Raw genomic sequence first — 20,742 nt, 5'->3', positions numbered from 1 at the left:
CAAATAAATAAATAAAATCTTAAAAATGAAATAAATCCCCCTGGTTCAAGCCCTTTAGAAAACCAAACTAAAACTCTCTCTGTTGTTTGAAAGAGTTTAGGTTTCATTCACAAATGCTGAAGGTCTTCAACCGCCTAACTCAATAAAATATAGCAGACGAAGCCACCTTTGTCTTCCTTCTTCAGGAACCGAGAAAACGACTTGGGAAGATCTGGTCTATTTTCTTAAGGAGGCCGCTTGGGTTGAGAAGTCATGCAGGGAATCCTGCGTCAGAGCACGAGCATCGCCCTTATTTGTACTCCTCAGTGCCCTTCATTCCACCTGCCTGTGTTAGACAGTGTTCTAGATCTGACAGTCTCATGCCCTGAAGTCGGTGGGTGGTGGGTTTTCCAGAAGAGGGATGCAGAAGTCAGCATACCCTGAGTTTCAAAGGATTCCTTTCTGCTTGGGCAAAGAGCCAACTGAACGAAAGAAACGGATGGAACACACTTAAATTAGACATCAATCCCTTTTATTAGGTGCAACCCTCAGTTAATTTTCCCGAAAATAGTAATCGGCCACTGTTACATCTATTCATCCATGAAAGGAACAGCTCTGTGCTCAGAGCTAACCACGTGCCAGGAAGTACCCGATCTCCAGGTGGCGATTTGGATAACAAGTGATAGAAAAGATGAGGACAGCTTGTTAAGAAAACGTTTTCCCCAGGCACCTTGATTCGTTTGGGTTTTCTCTCAAAGAGCTCCAGCAGAGGGCTGCTCACAGGTTAGTCCTCTCGCCTTTCACCAGTCGCCCTTGGATTCTAAACACATCCTGGAAGTAAAGCCAAACCCAGTTAGTTGATGGAACACTGGGAATCAGTTGAGCATAAGACAAAGTCGATTTCTAGCATCTACCAACGGTTAAATGGAAAAACGTTGCACAGCAGTCCTGTCAAGTAGTAAATAAACCATATTCTACGTCTCCAAATAATGTGCTTGCCCACGTCTAGAATAGTGTTGAACAAACTAAGAGAGCAAGTTGCTAGAAGGTCAGCCTGTGTTATTGGGCGCTATTGTTGACCACAGGTATCTCCAACCAGCTGAGCACGGTGTTTGGTCACAACAGTCCACACTCCCCCATGTCCTGGGTTCCTTCAGGCGCTACCCCATTGAGTGATCTGCTCCCAAGTGAAAATGATGTCATGAGTTATGGGTTTAAAATTGCTGATTTGGGGATTTTTTTCCTTTTTCTTAAAAAAATTCAGACTTTTTTGTTTCTTGTTTTTTTTTTTTTGAGCCGACAGCAAGGTCAGGTGGAAAGAATGGTTTTGGAAATTGATGTCACCCTTAAGTGTAGGTCTGTCTCTTACATCACTTTGGCCAACCTCTTGGACTTTTCTCATTCTCTTTAAGAAGATGGAGTGAGGGGAGCCTAGGTGGCTAGTCAGTTAAGTGTCTGACTCAGGTCATGATCTCAGGGTGGTGGGATCGAGCCACATTTGGGACTCCTCACTAAGTGAAGAATCGGCTAGAGATTCCCTCCCTCTCCTTCTCCTCTCCCCTGGCTTGTGTGCTCTCTCTCTCTCTCAAATAAATACATAGGTCTCCAAAAAAAAAAAAAAAAGTGAGAATGACTGCTTCATGGGATTTGTGAAGAAAGTAGAATTTAGGGCTATGAAAGTGCTCTTGTACTTTACAAAGAACTATGTAGCAGAAGTTGATATCATTATTCTAAGTAAAGCTGAGCAACTATATCTGTGAGAATAACACTTTAAAATAAATACAGGAGGTGCATCTGGGTGGCTCATCAGTTAAGTGCTGGTCTTTGGCTCAGGTCATGATCTCAGGGTACTGGGATCAAGCCCTGCATCTAGCTCCCTACTCAGCAGGGAGTCTGCTTGTCCCTCTCCCTCTTCTGCCCCTCCGCCTCACCCCGTCTGCTCTCTCTCTCTCAGATATATAAAATCTTCTAAAAAATAAAATGAAATAAATACAGGAGGCAATTCATCTATCTCAACCCTGGCAAACCTCAAACATAATGTATGCATTTTTTTTCTGCTTTAAAGTTCAGAGTGTTGCCTGGAAGCCCCAGTTGACAAAATATGATGCCTTCATAAAGCATTTTAAGTATTGGATTGAGGGAGAAGGACAGGACTGTCTACCATCTGCAAATGTGAAATGAGAGCCTTTTCAGATACAGGATAGGTTCATACGTTCTAAAGGGAGAAGGGGCCAAGGGAGAAGTGAGATTCTTAAGCTGGGAAGGAGTTTCAGCAGATGACTCCCAATGGCACGGTAGCCTAGTGCTGGCGGACGGTACTCTTCACAGTACCAGAATACCCGGAGTTATCATGACACTCCGTCTCCTTGGGGGTCCTGTCACCCCCATAGGAAATGCACACATTTATGATTAATGCAAATTAAAACATAGGATCAGCTTCTTGGTTTGGAGGCTAAAGTGGACTTTGTCTACAAAGTGAATATATTTCTTTGCCTTGACTATAATTAGTCTGGTGAGCATCATCAGCTTTGCATGTCCACTAGTTACAAACAAGGACTTTACAAGTGATGTGTATTAAGTACGAAAGCATATGAAATAATGTCTCATGTCCCATATTGATAAGCATCAGTGGTTTCTGGAATCTGCTCCATGAAACTCCAGATGCTAACGGACCCAAACAAAACCCTCCGTAAGAATGGTTTTCTGGGAATCTTACTGGATTTGCCTATGTGTAAATCCTCTGCTCTGTGCACATAAAGGAGACCTATGGGGACAGTCCAAACTTTTAGCTTTCCTTCTGTGCGTTCAGAAGGTAGCCTTTGTCCTTCACTTGCTGTCCTCCAGATCTGTTTTCTGTTTCCACCTCTCTGTCCTGGAACAGGACAGCCTGCATACCACAGGGTGGCCAAAGACACAGAGAACCGTGGGGTGCTCGGGTGCCCCAGCCTGGGAAGCAAGAACAAGCTGAAATACACTGTCATTCTTAGTGGGTCTCAGCAATGCTTCTGCAGGGCACTCTAAACAAAGCACGTTATACTTCCAAATTACATCAGGTATGAGAATTATTAAGCATCTGAAGAAAAGAAGAAAAAAATATCTTAACCTGTCATCTCACACAAACGTACCTTCAGGCTGGTGTCCTTTGGAATTCCATATATTTTGTTTACTACCCCTAAAACCTCCCTCTCAGCGATTTCTTGACTGGTGCCTTTCACATCAATGTAGTGGCAGTCCGCACTGGCGAAATGGCAGGAAATTGCCTGTGCCGAGTGACAGGATGAATATTGGGAATAAAAATTCCATTAACACCAGCAACCAAACAGGGAGACTTCTTTTAGAAAGTCAGCTATTTCACTCAGCATTTGGTTTCTAGAATGTTCCATGGTGTTCTGTGTTAGTCTTTTCAGGGTTCAATAACTTTTTCCCCCCAGGTACAGTTAAAGGCTAACTGAGAAATACAAGAGATTTTTAGCTCCCTGCAATACTTGTGTTCAAAATGGGCAGGCAACATAATGACATGAGTAAGAGGACTTTACTTTTTAACATGTGATTTTTCTGGGTGTGGATGTCCTCAGGTCCTAAACAGGAATGTGTTCCAGGGTTCTTTATCATCTTCTTAGTCAGAGAAGTTAGTTAACTCAGTTGAGTTTATGCTGAGTTGTTATTTCAATGGCCACAGATCATGAAAAAAAATCCACAAAAATACCTTGCAAATGAAAATAATATACACACCCACCCCTTTGAAATCAGCCTGACATTTGAAGTCCAATTCACATACGATCCCCATCTTGTTTCCTTCTGAACGTATGATGGAGCTTACTTGGTTCTCCCCATTCTTGAAAGACTTACAAGTTGATCTAAACTTAAAACTCACTTTCCTAGACTCAAGTTATTTCTCTTGAGGTGACTATGCCTACTGGAAGGTCTGCCTGCTTAGCCCAGAACATCAGATCTCTAGGCAGTGGAGTCAAACTCCATTTCCCACAGAAGCTCCCCACCATGCCAAGGAGGGGTGACGATAAGACCAGAGGGGAAAATCGCACACCCATGTACATGTTTTCTCGTATTTTTTTAATGGTTCATATTTTCCCAAACATTAAATTAGTTGGAAAACCACTGAAAAATAGCAAACTCAGGGTATTAACACTCACATTACTTGGGTTCTTTTTTTAATTATGTAACTTTCATTTTCATACCGTAATCATTTTACACTCAACTTTTTAACATGGAATCTTTCAATATGTAGTTATTCTATCTCAGTTTATGATCCTGATCATATGGCACGTAATATAACTTTCTGACTCATGTACACTTTCAGACAATTTGTCTTTGCTTCCTGTTTTTATACACACTCATACACATAAATTTCTATTTTTCATTTCAAGTTGAATTTTGGGGCTAAGGATACATGATAAAAGGCCTAAGTTAGTGAAATCAGGTACACTCATATTATTTGTGTCATTATGGCTATATCCCCTGGTTGCACACTTCTGATGGTCAGGCTGGTGGAGAGTCTGATCTAGTCTTTATTTAAAATGTTGGCATTTTGTTCATCATGGATATTTTTTCGATTAATTTTGATTTTTTAAATACTACCCTAAATTATCATTTATCTTGATTGCTGAGGGTTTTCACTGGCACCGTCCCCCAAACCCCCATTAAATTTTGCCCCAGAAGAGAGTGCCTTCTTGCCTCACTGTCATACCAGCCCTGTCAACCTAACAGAAATATGAATGAATAGAATGTGAAACCTGGTAACTAACTCTTGACTTCAGGGAGAAAACAGGACTTGCTGTGACAGACTGGAAGGCTTCACTCAGCCCCAAAGAAGCAACCAATATTTAGTATCAGGAGCCATGTTATATGAGGAATGTGAGTCCAGAGTAATATCAGCTCTGCTGAACTTTTGAGAAGTGAGAAATCTGGGACTATGAGAAATTTTTCAATTTTTAATGTAAGCAATGAGGTTTTTATAAAACATTCTGGGGCTAAAAACAAATTCTGGGACTCAGGAGTGGAAAATATGGCTGCCTGCAAAATCTGAGGTCTAGGCAGCCAATTCAGAGCCATTGTTTAGATTCGATAATGGTTTTCCCAATAACAAAGCTATTATAAACTTTCCACTTATATGGTTACTGTGAGCTATATACATTCCAATTTTTGTGATTTTAGTATCTCAGCCATTGTTTCTGCCTCCAAAAGCACAGGTTGTGGGCTCTCAAGTATGTTCCTTTTCTGAAGCAATTCTATGAATGTTCATAATTCAGTGTCAGTAGGATTGGGATCCTGAGGTCACCGGGCTTCTTACTGCTATGAGTAAGAAAGCATGAGGGAGCAAATAGATTCCCTGGTAAATAAACCAGACTAAAGGACAGTTTAGTTCAATGACACAAATCTCATGAAGTTTCACAGATCTTGACATTTTTGTTTCTAACCTATTCATCTTTGGAAAGTAGAGTGACGTGAATGCATACCTTCCGGTATCCTTGAGTTCTGTTGCAACCAGATCCATGGATGAGCAAAGGATGAAAGAAAACAGTGTCCCCCTTCTCCATCACAAGGTGCACTCGGGGCCTGTTTTCATCATAGTCCTGGATCCCGTGGAACAATATGTCAACTCCTCCCTGGAACACATAAGAGAACTCAAGTCTGTATTTGAGGAACTCAATGTTTGAGAATTTTATCAACGATTCATTAAGTAAAGCAAAGTTTTCCTACATTCTGCCGAGACAGAGAGAGAAATGTTTTCTTAAAAGAAACTGTAAATATCCAAAAGCTTCTCAGATATCTGGTTGTAAAAGTCACATTGGGATATTGAAATCATGGATTTGGGGGACCAAATGAAGAATCTGAAATTTCCACTTACCCCTCATTACTGAATTGTAAATAAAGACCTAGACTGACTTTGCATTTTGCGATTAAGGCGGGAGATCCCCTTACCAGCCTGAATCTGTACTCACTGATATTCGCCTCACCTGGAACTTTGCCTAAATCATTTTGCTATTACTCAGGACTTCCTCTGAGAAGCAAGCTGTTTTCCTAAGCCAACAGAGAGAAGATGCTCAAGTTTCCTCAGCTCAGAAAGCACTCATTTCATACTCAAGTAAAGAAAGAAGAATAGTAAATTAAAACATTGTGTTTTTCTTATAACTATTTCCAAAGTTCGTTGTTGCTTTAAGTAATGGTTATGGGGGGAACACCATATCCCATTGCCCTTCCTAAGACTCTCCCACATTCTTCTGGGGGAAGGACTGCTTTCCTGCTGGACTGTGTTGGGACATGGATCCAGTGCACTTCTCTCCTGTCCAGGGCAGTATGTGATCTAAGCTAAGTAATCTGACCTCCCACTGCCATCACTTCATCTGAACAGAGAATTGATCTAAGGCACTGATCATGGCTAAGGTTCAACTGTCCCCACCAGGTGTCCCAACCTGACTGCTGCCACTGAACAGTGATTCCTACTTTCCTGTTTACCAGAGCCAGCCAGCCATTTCTTGACTCACCATGTGCCTGCAACCCTCCAAGACACTCACTTTGGCTTAAGTCAGCCACAACCCACTTCTGTTGCCTGCACCAAACATTCCCTAAACCTCAACTCAATTTATGAATCTCACAGTTTCAGATTTTATATCAGAATCCAGACTCAAAGATTTTCACTTAGCACTAATCCTCAGTGCCAGAATTCTAACTAATTGAGACAGAAGTCCTGAAAGCCATATTCTTTACTTCCTACAGAACCGCATTCATTCTTCCTGCCTTAACAACACGTGCTCGTCTCATTCTGACCATCATTATGGGGTTTCCAGACCTTATTGTCTGATACCTAAAAGACTCCTAGTCTCCTCTCTGGTTTCTCTGCCTCTGGACTCCTGACCTCCAGTACCTTCTGCTCTAGACCTCGCGATTATCATTCTTGAAAAGCTGATTTGATCTCATCATTCATGGGTGCAAAAGCATTTAATAGTCTTCTAACATCAATATTCAATCAATAAACCATGCAACGGGCATGCAATGGGATACTACTCATCCTTCCCCAGCGCCTTCGTTGGTCTAGCAGGAAAGAGATGATTCCTCCCTCTTCTTTATCCTATGAGCCATCGATCAGTGTGTAAGAATTACTTGGCATTTGACATATGCGTCTGGTGTTGTGAGTGTTTCTGTATGACCTCTGCAATGAGGCTTGATAATCTCAGATCCTATATAGCACCTACCAGAGCTCCCCACACTGGTCAGCTTTCCAACACTTGTTGAAAGAAAAATGATTATTTTACCTAACATCCTTGAATTTTCCCTGATCCTAATTCCAGAAACCTAAAACCATGTTTTACTAAGAAAGGAAATGTGATCTCATTGTTAAAGGTCTTTATGGAATCTGATTCGAAATCAAAACAATAAGTATTCCAGGTAAGATTTATCCCCTCGGGGCTCCTGGGTGGCTCAGGGAGTCGGGTGCCTGACTCTGGATTTTGGGCTCCGGTTATGATCTCAGGGTCCTAAGATCAAGCTGCACGTTGGATACTGCTCAGCAGAGTCTACATGTCCTTTGCCCTCCCCTTCTGCCTCTCTCTGCCCCGCCACCTCTCTCATGTGCAAATATCGCGAACTCTCTCCCTTTATCGCTCTCTCTCTCTCTGGGTCTCGGACTCAAATAAATAAATAAATGAATCTGAAAAAGATAGAAGAAAGAAAGATTTATCTTCTATGCAGACGTACCTCCCACTTGGGATAACCATGTGGCTTCAGGTAGCCTTTGTGTGTGCCTGGGAGCACACACAGGCAGCCATTGTTCCGGTCGACGTGCTCCATGGCGGTCCATGCACAAACTATGTCCTTGCTGGGCCTGAAGGGGAAATAGTGCAGATCCTGGTGCAAGGGATAGCGGGATGTCTTCTTGCCTGAAACAGAAGCGGCTGTTAAAACACACCTGAACCTCAGAATTTGTCTCCTTTGCCTGCAAAACCAGAACAATGACCATCCCCACAAAACCCAAGCAACTGAAAGGACACTCTAGAAAATCAGCCTGGAGAGATAAGCACCAAATTGGAAGAGCAAAGCCACAGGGTGACTCCAGAGCCCACACTTTTCTTCTGGGTTGCTGGAAGCCGAGGACTCACTCCATTCTCTAGCAACTCATAACATGTCATGATCTCTGTTGTGCTTTATTCCTTTGTAACTCTGGTTTGGACACTGAGCCTAGTGTTCAAAACAAGTTTGATTAATTGAAGAGAGTAATTTAAAGTTCCCTGTTAGCCTTCTCAGTGGCTGATACAAACACTATCAATGAGCTAAATTAATAAAAGGCCTCCAAGAAGTTCCTCGAGGAACTAGAAGCACTTTGCTGCACAGTCACTCTGTAGAAACAGAGACCACAGAACCACATTTACATGGTTCCCAGTTTTGTGCTCTGAACCTGATGTTCCCCAACCCCCAACCCCGACCTCTGTAATCAAGACATCCAGGGTAGGAGAGATTTGGTGGTGCTATAGGCCAGTCACATAAAGCTCTCCTGGCCTCTTTTTCTCCAGAAAAGGTGGAAAGTGATAAAGGACCTTGAAGGATCAATTTATTACTCTTGGTGGAGTACAATTTCTCAGCATGGCCCAAGAGCGGGATGGCTTTAAAAATTCAGTTTCCTGGGGGTGCCTGTGTAGCTCCGTCGCTTAAGCATCTGACTCGTGATTCCGCTCAGGTCTTCATCTCAGGATCATGAGTTCAAGCCCCGTGTTAGGCTCCACACTAGGCTTTTAGCCTAGTTAAAAAAAAATTTTTTTAACGCAGATTCCTGGGTTTTAGCTTCCAAATCAGTTTGTCTGCGAGTGAGATCTTAGGAACTACATTTTAGCAAACACAGATATTTTAAGAGCAACTGTAGTATGGGTTTTGTAAGAATAGTTTTAATTTTGTTGGTAATTATAATGTCTTCAGTCTGGAAGGCCGAATTCACACTATCATTGGTGAGAATGGATAACAAAATTTAGAGGTGAAGATTGTAATAATAAGAGCCTATGGTATATGAACAGTCACGTTTATTAAAACAAACTTTTGAGTAGCAAGGCAGTCTTCTGAAATTCTAACAATAACGCTACAGTTAACATCTGAAATCACCCTGGTACTTCACTATTGTCATGATGTACGCTATTTCAAGGCTTAAATAAAAGGACATAGATATTTATTTATCAAAGTTTAGCAGTTATACACACAGGTATAGTTAGAACACTGTAAAGTTTTTTCTTTCTTTCTTTCTTTCTTTCTCTCTCTCTCTCTCTCTTTCTCTTTCTTTCTTTCTTTCTTTCTTTCTTTCTTTCTTTCTTTCTTTCTTTCTTCCTCTTTCACTTCTCCATAACAAATAAGACCCTTACCAGAATCTGGAGGTTTGTTTATCAGCATTGTATGCATGGCCATGATATTGGGTCCAGTGAAGCACTCCACATATTTCAGAACCTAAGAGAAAAGAGGAAGAAACATTTCATGAGAAATCCAATGCACAAAAGTGGCACAAAGTACAATTATCCGTACAAAAGCCAAGATGCTAAGAATTAAACACTTGGTAGGAGTGCCCGGCTGGCTCAATTGGTAGAGCATGGAACTCTTGATCTGGGGTCGTGAGTTCAAGCCCACACTGGGCATAGAGCCTACTTAAGAAAAAAGAAAAGAAGGGACCGTGAGAGGCCCCTACAGGTGCAGCAACCATGCATAGCCCAGAGGAAAAGAGAAGAGCACCTGGACCCTTCACAATCAGAGCACAATCAGACCATTCCACAGCTCTTCACTGAGGGCTCCAAACCTGGCAGAGTGACAGGAAATGGAGGCACTGTAGGGAATGAGATGAGCAGGTCCCTGCCCCCATAGAGTCGCTATCCTGGTGGAGGAAGGGTGTTCAATAACGACATGGGCACAGGGGCTGGAGAGCATGGGACCCAGAGGCCTGAGTTCGGCCCGAGCTCTGGCAGCTGGGGGCTACCTCCTTGCATCTAACCCACCGAGGGAGGCGTACATGCAGGAAGGACTCGGCGTTGTATGCCTACTACCTGCCAGGGGCTTTCTGCATCAGCCCACCTACACCTCACAGCGACCCCTGAAAAGTAATGCCCTATGAATGAATCATTAACGTGAATACCCCATTGAAATAAGCCTGAAGCTAATAAACTGCCAAGTGGCAGAACCAGTTAAATGGAAAAGATATTTTGTCTGACTCCAAAAAATGAAGCATATTCTACTGCTTTCTCACTATTTGACCCCGTGTATAAGGAATATGGGCAACTGGAGCATGAAATGCTTGAAATGGTACCAAAGTCCTAGGAGTCAAACCTCATACTTTTTTGTTTTAATAAGGTGTGTCAACTTTGGGGATTCCCTTAAGCCAGTATTTTCTTTCTTTCTTTTTTTAACTAATCTCTAATCCCACCATGGGGCTCAAACTCACAACCTCAAGATCAAGAGTCTTATGCTCCCGTGACTAAGCCAGCCAGGTGCCTCCGACCAGTAATTTCTAAACCTCAGTGACACTCATGAGCCATTTTACCATTTCTATCATACTTCACAGAGCTGCCCAATATAGTTAGCCAATAATTTTCCTAAACTAACTCGTGTCTTTTCCTGATTTATTCCTGAGGTCATAGGTTAGATGTGCTGGTTATTTTTTCCAATACACATAAAAATAAATACCCAACTACTAAAATCATGCCCACTTCCTAAAAATCACTGCATGAGCCAGCAGGTGCATGGTTCACACTTTAGAGAGGTGGGAAGCCTGGATGTCCTGGTCGTGCTTAATCTACCCTGTGTTGCCTCTCACTTTCAAGCCTTTCCTCCTTGATCGATGCTCACAAGTTCCATTTCCAAAGCAGGACTTGAGGTTGGGAAGAGTGGATGGTTCAGAGGGGCCACGTCCCCTCTCGTCCCCAACCCGAGGGGCTGGACATCATAGGTGGCTTACCTGTACAGTCTCTTTCATGAGGCAAATTTTCTTTCTTTTTTTTAAACTATTTTTTAACTTTTGTTTTTTAAAGATTTTATTTATTGTTTGAGAGAGACCGAGAGAGAGCAGTAGGCAGAGGGAGAAGCAGACTTCCCACTGAGCAAGGAGCCTGATACAGGACTGAATCCCAGGACCCAAAGATCCAGCCCTGAGCTGAAGGCAGACTCTTCACCGACTGAACTACCCAGGTATCCCATTTTTTTAACTTTTCTGTGGGGGGGGGGTTGTTTTCTTTTAGGGGGTGTTTTTGGTTTTAAGTAACCTCTACACACAGTCTGAGGTTCAAACTCACAACCCAGAGATCAAGAGCCACATACTCGGGGCACTTGGGTGGCTCAGTTGGTTAAGTAGTGGAGTCTTCATTTCGGCTCAGGCCATGATTTCAGGGTCCAGAGATCCAGCCGCATGTCAGGTTCCGTGCTCAGTGGGGAGCTTGCTTGAGATTTTCTCTCTCCTTCTCCTGCTGCGCCTCCCCCAACTCCCGCCTGTACTCTCTCTCTAAAATAAATACATAAATCTTAAAAAAGAAAAAAGTCCCATGCTCTACCAACTGACCCAGCCAGGAGCCCCCATGAGGCAAATTTTCTAATAGCACTTGGGGTTATAATTTCTAACATGAGCTACATGCAAAGTGTCCTTTAAACCATTCTACAGAAATGGTTCATTAACTGTGGTACATTTATGCAATGGGATGCTACTCAGTAGTTTAAAAGTATGATATAGATTAATATATAAGTGATATGGAAAGATGTCTAAGATCTATTATAAGTGGAAAAAACTTGGTGAAACCAATATGTTCCCACATGACACAAAAGGTGGGGGTATAGAGAGGCACCTGCCGTGGAGGAATTCTCGCTGAATGCACCAGAAAGCTCGGCAGAGAGTGGGGCTGGCAGGTGGGAGACTTTCCTTTTCATTGTAAGCCCTCCTGTACTATGTAGATATCTTTATAAATATGAATTACTCTCAAAGAATAATTTTTTAAAAATGAGTTTCAATCTAAACACAAACTTAAACCTCTACTGACCAGAGTCATAAAACCAAAAGAAACAACAAACAGATGTCCAGGGAATCAGATCTGCAATGTCCTTCCTGTTGATATGCCCATGTCCAGAGTGAGAGAACTCTGTCTCTCTCTAAGGCAGAATTCCCACCCTTCTCAACCAAGGATAATTACCAGACTCCAGAGCAGGGTTTCTCCATCTGGCCACTACTGACATTTGAGACTGGATAATTCATTATTTGGGGGAGGGGGGTTTCTGCACGTTATAGGATCCCTGGGCTCCATTAGCAGCATGCCCAGCCTCTGGACCTTAGAAGCCAGCAGCACACGGTCCCCACCCAGTGCCACCCCAACGTGGCTCCAGGCACCGCCAGATGTCAGCCCCCAATTGAGAACCATTGCTCACCAGGCACAAGACAAGGGGCCAGAGAAAGTGTAGGCAGCAATTCCAGAGACAAGCATGTAGATGGGCTATTCACTTAAAGGAAAAGAAAACTCAGGAAGGTTCTCAAACCTCAGGGAGAGTGCAGTATCTGAAGAGTTCCTCATCTTCTTGGAAACTTTGTACTTTTGAAACTGTCCTTTCACTTGGAGCATATTCTGATTTTGCAATAGTCACATCTCTCATTATCATCATTTGTTCTGGTTTCACCTCCCCTTTGCAGATCCTTTCAAACTCGTTCCTAGAAAAATAAATTGGCAGATGATGCCATTACCGCAGCCTCCTGGCACCTCCCTGGCCTCTTCTGTGGAAAGATTCTCAAAGATTGGGGTGGGGGGTGTCTCTGCACCAGGCTAACCTCCAGGCCAGGCTTGGTAGTTCTGAGGAAGGGAAAGGGAAAATGGCCAGCTCAGAAGCCCCTGTCTCCTCACTGTAAGGCCAGTATTCACGTATTCCTTAGCCTAACAGAACGATGGGGAAACTTCTGTGATTTGGTTGCACCTGAGTGATAATGGCAAATACTGCTCTCATACTTACCATAGGCCAGGGCCCATTCGAAGTCCTCTGTGTGTACTTCACCTAATTCAGTCCTCACAGCAAGGCTAGGGTATAAGTACTATTATTATCCCCATTTTACAGGTGCGAAAACAGAGGTGTGCAAAGTTGCCCCAGGACACACAAGAGAAGTGGTGGAGCTAAGATGAAAGCCAGCCAGTCTGGCTCCAGAGCTCATGTTCCTAACCACTTCCCAATGAGCCAATCACTGAAAAATATCTGAACACACATGCTAATCTTACTCACGTTCCCATTGCAAACATACAACGTATTTCTATAAAATAAGGAAGGGTCACTGTACCTAAAGCGTTTAATATCAGCATCAGATACCAAATTTTTAATGACAAGATACCCATTTTCTTCATAAAATTGTCTCTGTTCTAGGCTTAGAACATTATTATCCCGAGTATACCTAAAGGAGAAAAAAATTTCAAGTAAGTCCAGCAGAAAAATCATACCCAACAATATGTATCGAGAGCCTGACACACGTTCATACTCTTCCACCCAGCATTTCTATTTTTTCTTCACTCTAAGGAAATAAGCTGAACATTTCTTTTTAAAAAAACAAGTCTTTGAGGTTAAGGTTTATTTTGTTTAGTAATGTCTATACCCATTGTGGAGGTCGAACTCACAAACCAGAGATCAAGAGTCACATGCTGTTCCGACTGAGCCAGCCAGGCTCCCTTAATCTATTTTTAAAAACGGTTTGAATCCAAAACGTTAACTACTCTTGTCACCAAAAAAAAAAAAAAAAAAAGAAGAAGAATTAATTAATTAATTACATCCATTCAATGGGATAGGACTTAGGCATTAAAAATTAAGAGCATGGGGAACGTGGGTGGCTCCGTCAGTTAAGCTCAGACTGGTTATTTTGGCTCAGGTCATGATCTCATGCGTCCTAGACTGAGCCCCACAGTGGTCTTCGGGCTCAGTGGGGAGTCTGCTTGAGATTCTCTCTCTCCGCACCTCCCTCCACTTGCAATGTGTGCACTGTCTCTCTCTCTTAAATAAATAAATCTTTTTTAAAAAAATGAAGAGCATATAATAGCATGGACAATGCTTAGTATAATAAAATATAGTTAGATTTGTGTAAAACCAAGATACTACTTGAAAAATATGAAAAGAAATAAAAAAAATTTTTTTAAGTGATTGTCTTTATGTAACAGAATTGTGGATGCATTTTAAATTCCTTTTAAATTTCTGATTTTCAAATTTGTTCTGTAATGACTGTATGTTTTTTCAGGTGGGAAACAAATTCAATGGATTTTATATTTTAAGTTGTCTAGATCATACATTCTCAGAAGAAATCACAGTGACAAAATCCAAATAAGTACATGGCATGTGCACAAACTCAGATCACCCCATCCATTCTTCTAGATCAGAAATGTGGCTCTATGAGAATAAACCATGGAGATCAGTGTCTTCCCCTACAAAGGTAATTTAAGATAAACCAAAGATACTAGCTCACATAGCAGTAGGACCACAAACTACAGGCTAACTTAAATGAGGTATAACATGCTTGAATCTGAAAAATCAGATTATACCCTTCTGAATTTTAAAATACATATAAAAATTAAAGTCAAGGTCTTCAAAATTTTCCTGGTTCTAATTAGAACAAGTTCTGGCAACACACAATATGTATAATGAATTTTTTTTTAAAAAATGTATTTATTCTATGTAGAGATAGGGAGAGACAGCAAGTATGGGCAGGGGCAGGAGCAGAGGGAGAGGGAGAAGCAGACTCCCTGCTGAGTACAGAGCACGACCCAGGGCTGCATATCACGACCCACGAGATCATGACCTGAGCCAAAATCAAGAATCAGACACTTAACTGACTAAGCCACCCAGGCGCCTCTATGTAATGAATTTTCACCAGACAACATGAGATGTATTTTATATCATAATTACCACTAGGAAAAGCTTTATATACACTGTATGATTAAAAATGACAATTCGATCTACTTACTGGAATTGTGGAGTCTGGAAACTGTTAGGAGAAACAGCCCCTGAAGTGGGGTGAGCTACCTAGGATGTGAATTAAGGCAAATAAAATGAAATTCAGGAGTCTGCCTTTTCTAGAAACAACAGTCTGCCCTGGATTAGCTCTCATCGGGGAAGACTGGGTTACACACATAGCCGCTTACATCATTTCATTTCATGAAGGTCTGAGGAGGGGCCGGAAGTCCCAAGAGCTTTATCACCATTCCTGCTGCCCAGAGCAGGAGACCTAGACCCATTGTGCTCAGTAACTGAGTCCACCGTCACCCAACAGAAAATGCCTCAGCCCAGACTTGACCCATACTCTTTACCTCATAACTTCCACTGGTTTATTCCACGTGACTATTCCTTCCACTAAACTGCTGAACAAACAAAAATCATAAGGTTCGAATCTAGAAGTAACGAGAAATGCACTCTTCCAAAGAGGTACTGAATTTAGTGGGAGTCCAGTCCACAATCAGAGAAACTGTTTGGCTCATTATTCCTTAAAAAACAACAACAAAAAGTCTGTTAAAATAATCAGTGTGATCCACATAGTTGAGTATAATTTTAAATATCTTTAAGAGCTAGAAATTCTAGAAATTCTTTCTAGTTTTCTACCCAGGGAACCACAGATCATTTACTTAGCATTTCCTTCTTCTTCTTTTCCTTTTAATTTTTTTCATTGTCTCTTTATCTCAAGGAGCGACTGTCACAATGTCACTACTCATAACCATGTTATTTTTGTCCTGTCTTTACATAACTGGGGACACTATAATCCTCTGTTCTCCATGAGGCAGAGAGGTTAATGACCTTCGCCAGCTACTAGCAAGATGTGGTGGACAGAATGCAATATTTCAGTCCCAATTTCTTCTCCCTACCATTGTGGGTTTTGGTGGTGGTCGTTGCTTTCCTCAGAGAGTTTTTTTAATGATGTGGAACTGTGTCCTGTGCATACTATATAACGTTAGTGAAACGAAAAAATGGAATCAAAAAGCTGTCCACCCGGGATGGCCGTAATTATGGAAATACATAGAAAAGAAACACACCAAAAAGTTGGCTGATAATGATCCGCGGTGAGGGGTGGAATCATAGGTCATATTTGTCTTCTTCTGGAGGCATCTCTGCATTTAAAAAATGCGTTGTGTAGATGCTTGAAAACCCTGCCTTGAGCCAGAAGCCACGTCTCTTTAGAACCACTTAAGGCGGGAAGAAACTGCCACAGGATTTCCAGGATTCTGCTTAAGCCCCAACCACACACACATTCACCGACCATCTCAGCAGAGCCGTCCAATACCAGAGCCCCGGCGACGTCTGTCTCCTTAAATTGAAGAGAATGAAAATGAAAACTGCCCCTCGCCATATTTCAAGTGCTCAATGGCCACATGGGGCTCGTAGCCACGGACCTGCACAGTGCTGGTGGAGAATATCTCCACCGTGGCAGCAAGTAGAGAGGCTAGCGCTCTTCTAGCAAACACAGACGAAAAAAATAAGCTCTCACCTCAACACTATTACAGCAAGAACCAGCGGGATCCGAATATCAAAAAAAGAAAAATGAATTTTTTTTAAAGTAGGCTCACTGTCCAGCGTGGAGTCCAGTGCAGGGCTTAAAGTCACAACGGAGATCAAGAGCTGAGCTAGACTCAAGAGGCAGATGTTTCTCGGACTGAGCCACCCAGGAGAAACCCCAGAATATCACATTTTCATAGTAGTCACAGACTGGACCTGGAAACCTTCATTCTGGCTCTAGTTATCCCCAGTCCCAGAATGTTGGGGGTTCTCACTGTTGGGCATGTATCAGAAACAAACGAAAACGACTTGATGGGCCCCCCTCCCAGGTATGTGGATTCCATGGGTCTGAGATGAGCCCAGGAATCTGCATGTCTAACAAGTTTCCAGGGAATGTTGACATTGCTGGCCCTGGGAACGCACTTTGACAACCAGTGCTTTACTTAAATGTCTTTGGTCAAGAGTTTTAATCTCTCCTGGCCTCGGTTTCTGTTCTCTCCCTGGTCAAATGAGATGACATAATCACCGTTGTCAGTGTATGGACAGGATTTTAAGCTGACAGTGGTTCCTCTACATCTTGGCTTGGAACTCAGCCTGGAGAGCAATCATAGTAATAAAAGAAACAGCTCCTAGAAGCATTTTTAGGAAAGAGTTCAGGATCCTGCACACAGCAGAACAGAGCCTAACCATGTTGCTCAGGGAGAATCGCACGCAGTGTTTTCCCCGCTGCTTTTCAAAAGTACCCCCTGAAGTGAACACTAATCGGAGCAGGAGAACCGATTCTATAAAGCGATGTGATGTACCTGTCCCGTAGTGACATCCTCGGGGATCCGGCACGGGGGCCCCACACATTGCCTCGGAGAGCAACTTCTGAAGGCCCAATCAGGAGAGATCGCATCCACTCCTCGGGGTTCACACAGCTCTCTCCAAGGAAGGAAGAGCCAGGGGGTGCCGGCCAGTGTCCCGCCAGAGCGCACTGCTGCCTGCCTACCTGCAGGCCCGCCCGCCCGCTCGCCCGCCCGCCCGCTCGCCTGCCTGCACGCCTTGCTCCAGGCAGCTCTGCGCTCCTGTTTGCGGTGCGACTGTGCTTCGCATGTCTCGGGCTCTGGGCGGTCGGGTCACGCGTGGCCAAGTGCAGAAAATGCCACCGTAGCTGAGCGCAGGCCCCTCAGTAAGGACTGACACATCCCCTGGCAAACCAGGGAAACAGGCCCCCAGAATGCCCCGAATAGCCCCCGCCCCCTGTCCGCCCACCCCCTCCCCTGGCCGCCCTAGGAGCCCTGAACAGCTCCGCCCATCCCGGGGACGCGGTGCGGAGGAAGGGAAAGAGCCGGCTGGGCGCTGAGCCCTGGAGGCCACCACACTTGCAGCCCGAGCCCCGCGGAGCCCAAAGGATACGGCGGCCCCGGCCCAGCGCTGGCCGAGGTGTCCCAGCACGATGCGCAGGCGGGCGCCAGCACGGGACTGGTTCATGATTCAGGCGAGGAGACAGTCAGCCAGGCCTAGGTCCTGTCTCCGGGCAGCGGGCGGGGCGAGGAGCAGAGGCGTCCCTGGCGGAGAAGGGGGAACTCCTAGGTTTCTGGGTTGTGCGGAGATGCCTGGAGCCTCCCGGGTCCACGGGCTGGGCCACTTTACTGTGTGGGCTCCGTGCCCACACACGCAGCTCCTGAGTAATCAGAGATCCTCCCTGACGCGCACAGCAGGAAAAATGCTTTTGAAGGGTTTAGTAACGGATTCAGGTCGCCCAATGAGAAGTGAGCCAAAACACAACCCACATTCCCAACAGCCTGGTTTCAGTTGTTTATTCCACGTGACTGTGCCTGCCTCTCTGAGGCTGACGTAACAAGTCAGATGTTCAGCCCTAGAAGTAATCTGCAGTTCAAAAGAGGCTTTTAATCTATTGGGAATCCAGTCTGAAATATTAGAAACATACTGGCCCTTCCTTAATAATAATTTTAAAAAGATACATGAAATAAATGACTCCCTGAAACAGGTCGATCCACACAATCTAGTATTATTTTAAATTTCCTAAAGAACTAGAAATTCCTTTTCTTTATTTATTCTTTTAAAGTTTATTTACGCAATCTCTGCACCCAATGTGAGGGTCAAATTCAGGACCAGCACATCAAGAGTAACACATTCCCCCCCCCCCCCCCCCCCCCCCCGCCAAGCCAGCCAGGTGCTTGCCCTTTCCTTCCTTCCTCCCTCCCCCCCTCCCCCCCCCCCCGCTTTTTTCTTTTTCTGTTTCTTCTTTCTTTTTCTCTCTTTCTTTATTTCTTCTTTCTTTCTTTCTTTCTTTCTTTTCTTTCTTTCTTTTCCTTTCTTTCAACATTTCAATTTCTTTGGGGACAAGTATACAGGATACCTCCACCACCATCAAGGTCATAAACATCTATCACCTCTCAAAGTTCCCTCCCACACTCTTTTTCCTCATTATTTTGTGTGTACGTGCTAAGAACACAACATAAGATCTACTCTCTTGGCAAATTTTCAGTAGATAATGCAGCATTGTCAGCTATGGACACTATCCTGCATGGTCGAGCCCCGGAACTATATACCTAGCATAACTGAAACTTTGTAGCCTTAAACCGTCCCCTCTCCATTCTCCCCTCCCTTAACCCCTGGTAACCACCATTCTCTCTGCTTCTATGAGTTTAACTCTTAAATTCCTCCTGTAAGTGGTAGCAGGTAGTATTGGTCCTGTCACTGGCTTATTTCACTTACCATTTTGGCCTCAAGCTGCATCCCTGTTGTCACACATGGCAGGATCTCCTTCCTTTTTAGGATTGAATCATATTCCATTGTGTGTGTCTACCCTACTTTCTTCATCCTTTCACTTGGTGACGGACACTTAGGTCGTTGCCAGATGTTGGGTCTTGTGAAAAGTGTTGCAGTGAACTTGGGAGTCCAGATACCTCTTTGAGATCTAATTTCAATTCCTTTGGCTGTATACCCAGAAGTGGGATTGCAGGATCATATGGTAGTTCTATTTTTAATTTTTGGAGGACCTTCCATAGTGTTTTCCATAATGGCTGTAAGAACTAGAAATTCTTTCTAGAACGTCTTTTCCATCCAATCTCTGCAGGTAATTGGCATAGCATCTCGCTGTTTCTTTTCTCTCCCTCATTTTTCTCTCTCTTTTTTTTTTTTGTCTTAAAGGGTTACTTCCAGAATGTCTCATCTCATAAACATGTTATCGTTTCTTCTTTTTTTAAAAGATTTTATTTATTTGAGAGAGAGAGCAGGGGGAGGGGCAGAAGGAGAGGGATAAGCAGACTCTGTGCTGAGTGTTGAGCTCAAGGCAGGGCTTGATCTCACAACCTTAAGATCACAACCTGAGCTGAAATCAAGAGTCTGAAGTTTCACCCACTGAGCCAGCTGGGCACCCCTAAACATGTTATCATTTCTTAAGGGATGTCTTTATGTAATGTGGTTAAACTGCCATACTCGAGGAGAAAAGCAAGGCCAGGACTCAGAATTTAGTTTATTAGCTGCTATTTCCTCTGAGGCAGGGTGGAGATATTTTGTGTGTACGTGCTAAGAACACAACATAAGATCTACTCTCTTGGCAAATTTTCAGTAGATAATGCAGCATTGTCAGCTATGGACACTATCCTGCGTGGTGGAGCTCTGGAACTATTTACCTAGCATAACTGAAACTTTGTAGCCTTAAACCGTCCCCTCTCCATTCTCCCCTCCCTTAACCCCTGGTAACCACCATTCTCTCTGCTTCTATGAGTTTAACTCTTAAATTCCTCCTGTAAGTGGTAGCAGGTAGTATTGGTCCTGTCACTGGCTTATTTCACTTACCATTTTGGCCTCAAGCTGCATCCCTGTTGTCACACATGGCAGGATCTCCTTCCTTTTCAGGATTGAATCATATTCCATTGTGTGTGTCTACCCTACTTTCTTCATCCTTTCACTTGGTGACGGACACTTAGGTCGTTGCCAGATGTTGGGTCTTGTGAAAAGTGTTGCAGTGAACTTGGGAGTCCAGATACCTCTTTGAGATCTAATTTCAATTCCTTTGGCTGTATACCCAGAAGTGGGATTGCAGGATCATATGGTAGTTCTATTTTTAATTTTTGGAGGACCTTCCATAGTGTTTTCCATAATGGCTGTAAGAACTAGAAATTCTTTCTAGAACGTCTTTTCCATCCAATCTCTGCAGGTAATTGGCATAGCATCTCGCTGTTTCTTTTCTCTCCCTCATTTTTCTCTCTCTTTTTTTTTTTGTCTTAAAGGGTTACTTCCAGAATGTCTCATCTCATAAACATGTTATCGTTTCTTCTTTTTTTA

At 43.4% G+C, this 20,742-nt stretch overlaps 1 protein-coding gene across 6 annotated transcripts; it reads right to left on the bottom strand.

Moving 5' to 3' along the window:
- Nucleotides 1-494: 494 nt before the first annotated feature.
- LOC125282807 (phytanoyl-CoA dioxygenase, peroxisomal-like) lies at nt 495-20,411 on the bottom strand. Of its 6 annotated transcripts, XM_048219511.2 has the most exons (11): nt 20,254-20,411; nt 19,168-19,783; nt 17,842-18,315; nt 14,924-14,982; nt 13,259-13,369; nt 12,475-12,643; nt 9,339-9,420; nt 7,693-7,874; nt 5,454-5,603; nt 3,105-3,239; nt 495-810 (listed from the first exon to the last, which is right to left on the bottom strand). In XM_048219511.2, the coding sequence occupies exons 3-11, from the start codon at nt 17,914-17,916 to the stop codon at nt 757-759; spliced, it is 1,017 nt and encodes a 338-aa protein (XP_048075468.2). In that variant the 5' UTR covers nt 17,917-18,315; nt 19,168-19,783; nt 20,254-20,411; the 3' UTR covers nt 495-756. The 6 variants fall into 6 exon arrangements, with proteins under 6 accessions (XP_048075468.2, XP_048075469.2, XP_048075471.2 ...); XM_048219512.2 differs by lacking the exons at nt 14,924-14,982; nt 17,842-18,315; nt 19,168-19,783; nt 20,254-20,411 and adding exons at nt 15,267-15,439; nt 15,984-17,218; XM_048219514.2 differs by lacking the exons at nt 14,924-14,982; nt 17,842-18,315; nt 20,254-20,411 and having other exon boundaries at nt 19,168-19,307.
- Nucleotides 20,412-20,742: the final 331 nt, after the last annotated feature.

The sequence above is a fragment of the Ursus arctos genome, unplaced genomic scaffold (assembly GCF_023065955.2).
Source record: "Ursus arctos isolate Adak ecotype North America unplaced genomic scaffold, UrsArc2.0 scaffold_30, whole genome shotgun sequence".
In the NCBI taxonomy this organism is placed as follows: Eukaryota; Metazoa; Chordata; class Mammalia; order Carnivora; family Ursidae; genus Ursus; species Ursus arctos.
Note: the sequence above shows the minus strand (reverse complement) of the source record. Positions and strands in the feature narration are given on the sequence as shown.

Coding starts and splice junctions, on each gene's coding strand:
- LOC125282807 (XM_048219511.2), bottom strand. CDS start 17,916: ATGAACCAGTCCCGTGCTGGCGCCCGCCTGCGCATCGTGCTGGGACAC. Junction 14,983..17,841: donor AGCGCTGGGCCGGGGCCGCC/GTATCCTTTGGG, acceptor TTCACATCCTAG/GTAGCTCACCCCACTTCAGG. Junction 5,604..7,692: donor ATGGTTATCCCAAGTGGGAG/GTACGTCTGCAT, acceptor TATGTGTTCCAG/GGAGGAGTTGACATATTGTT.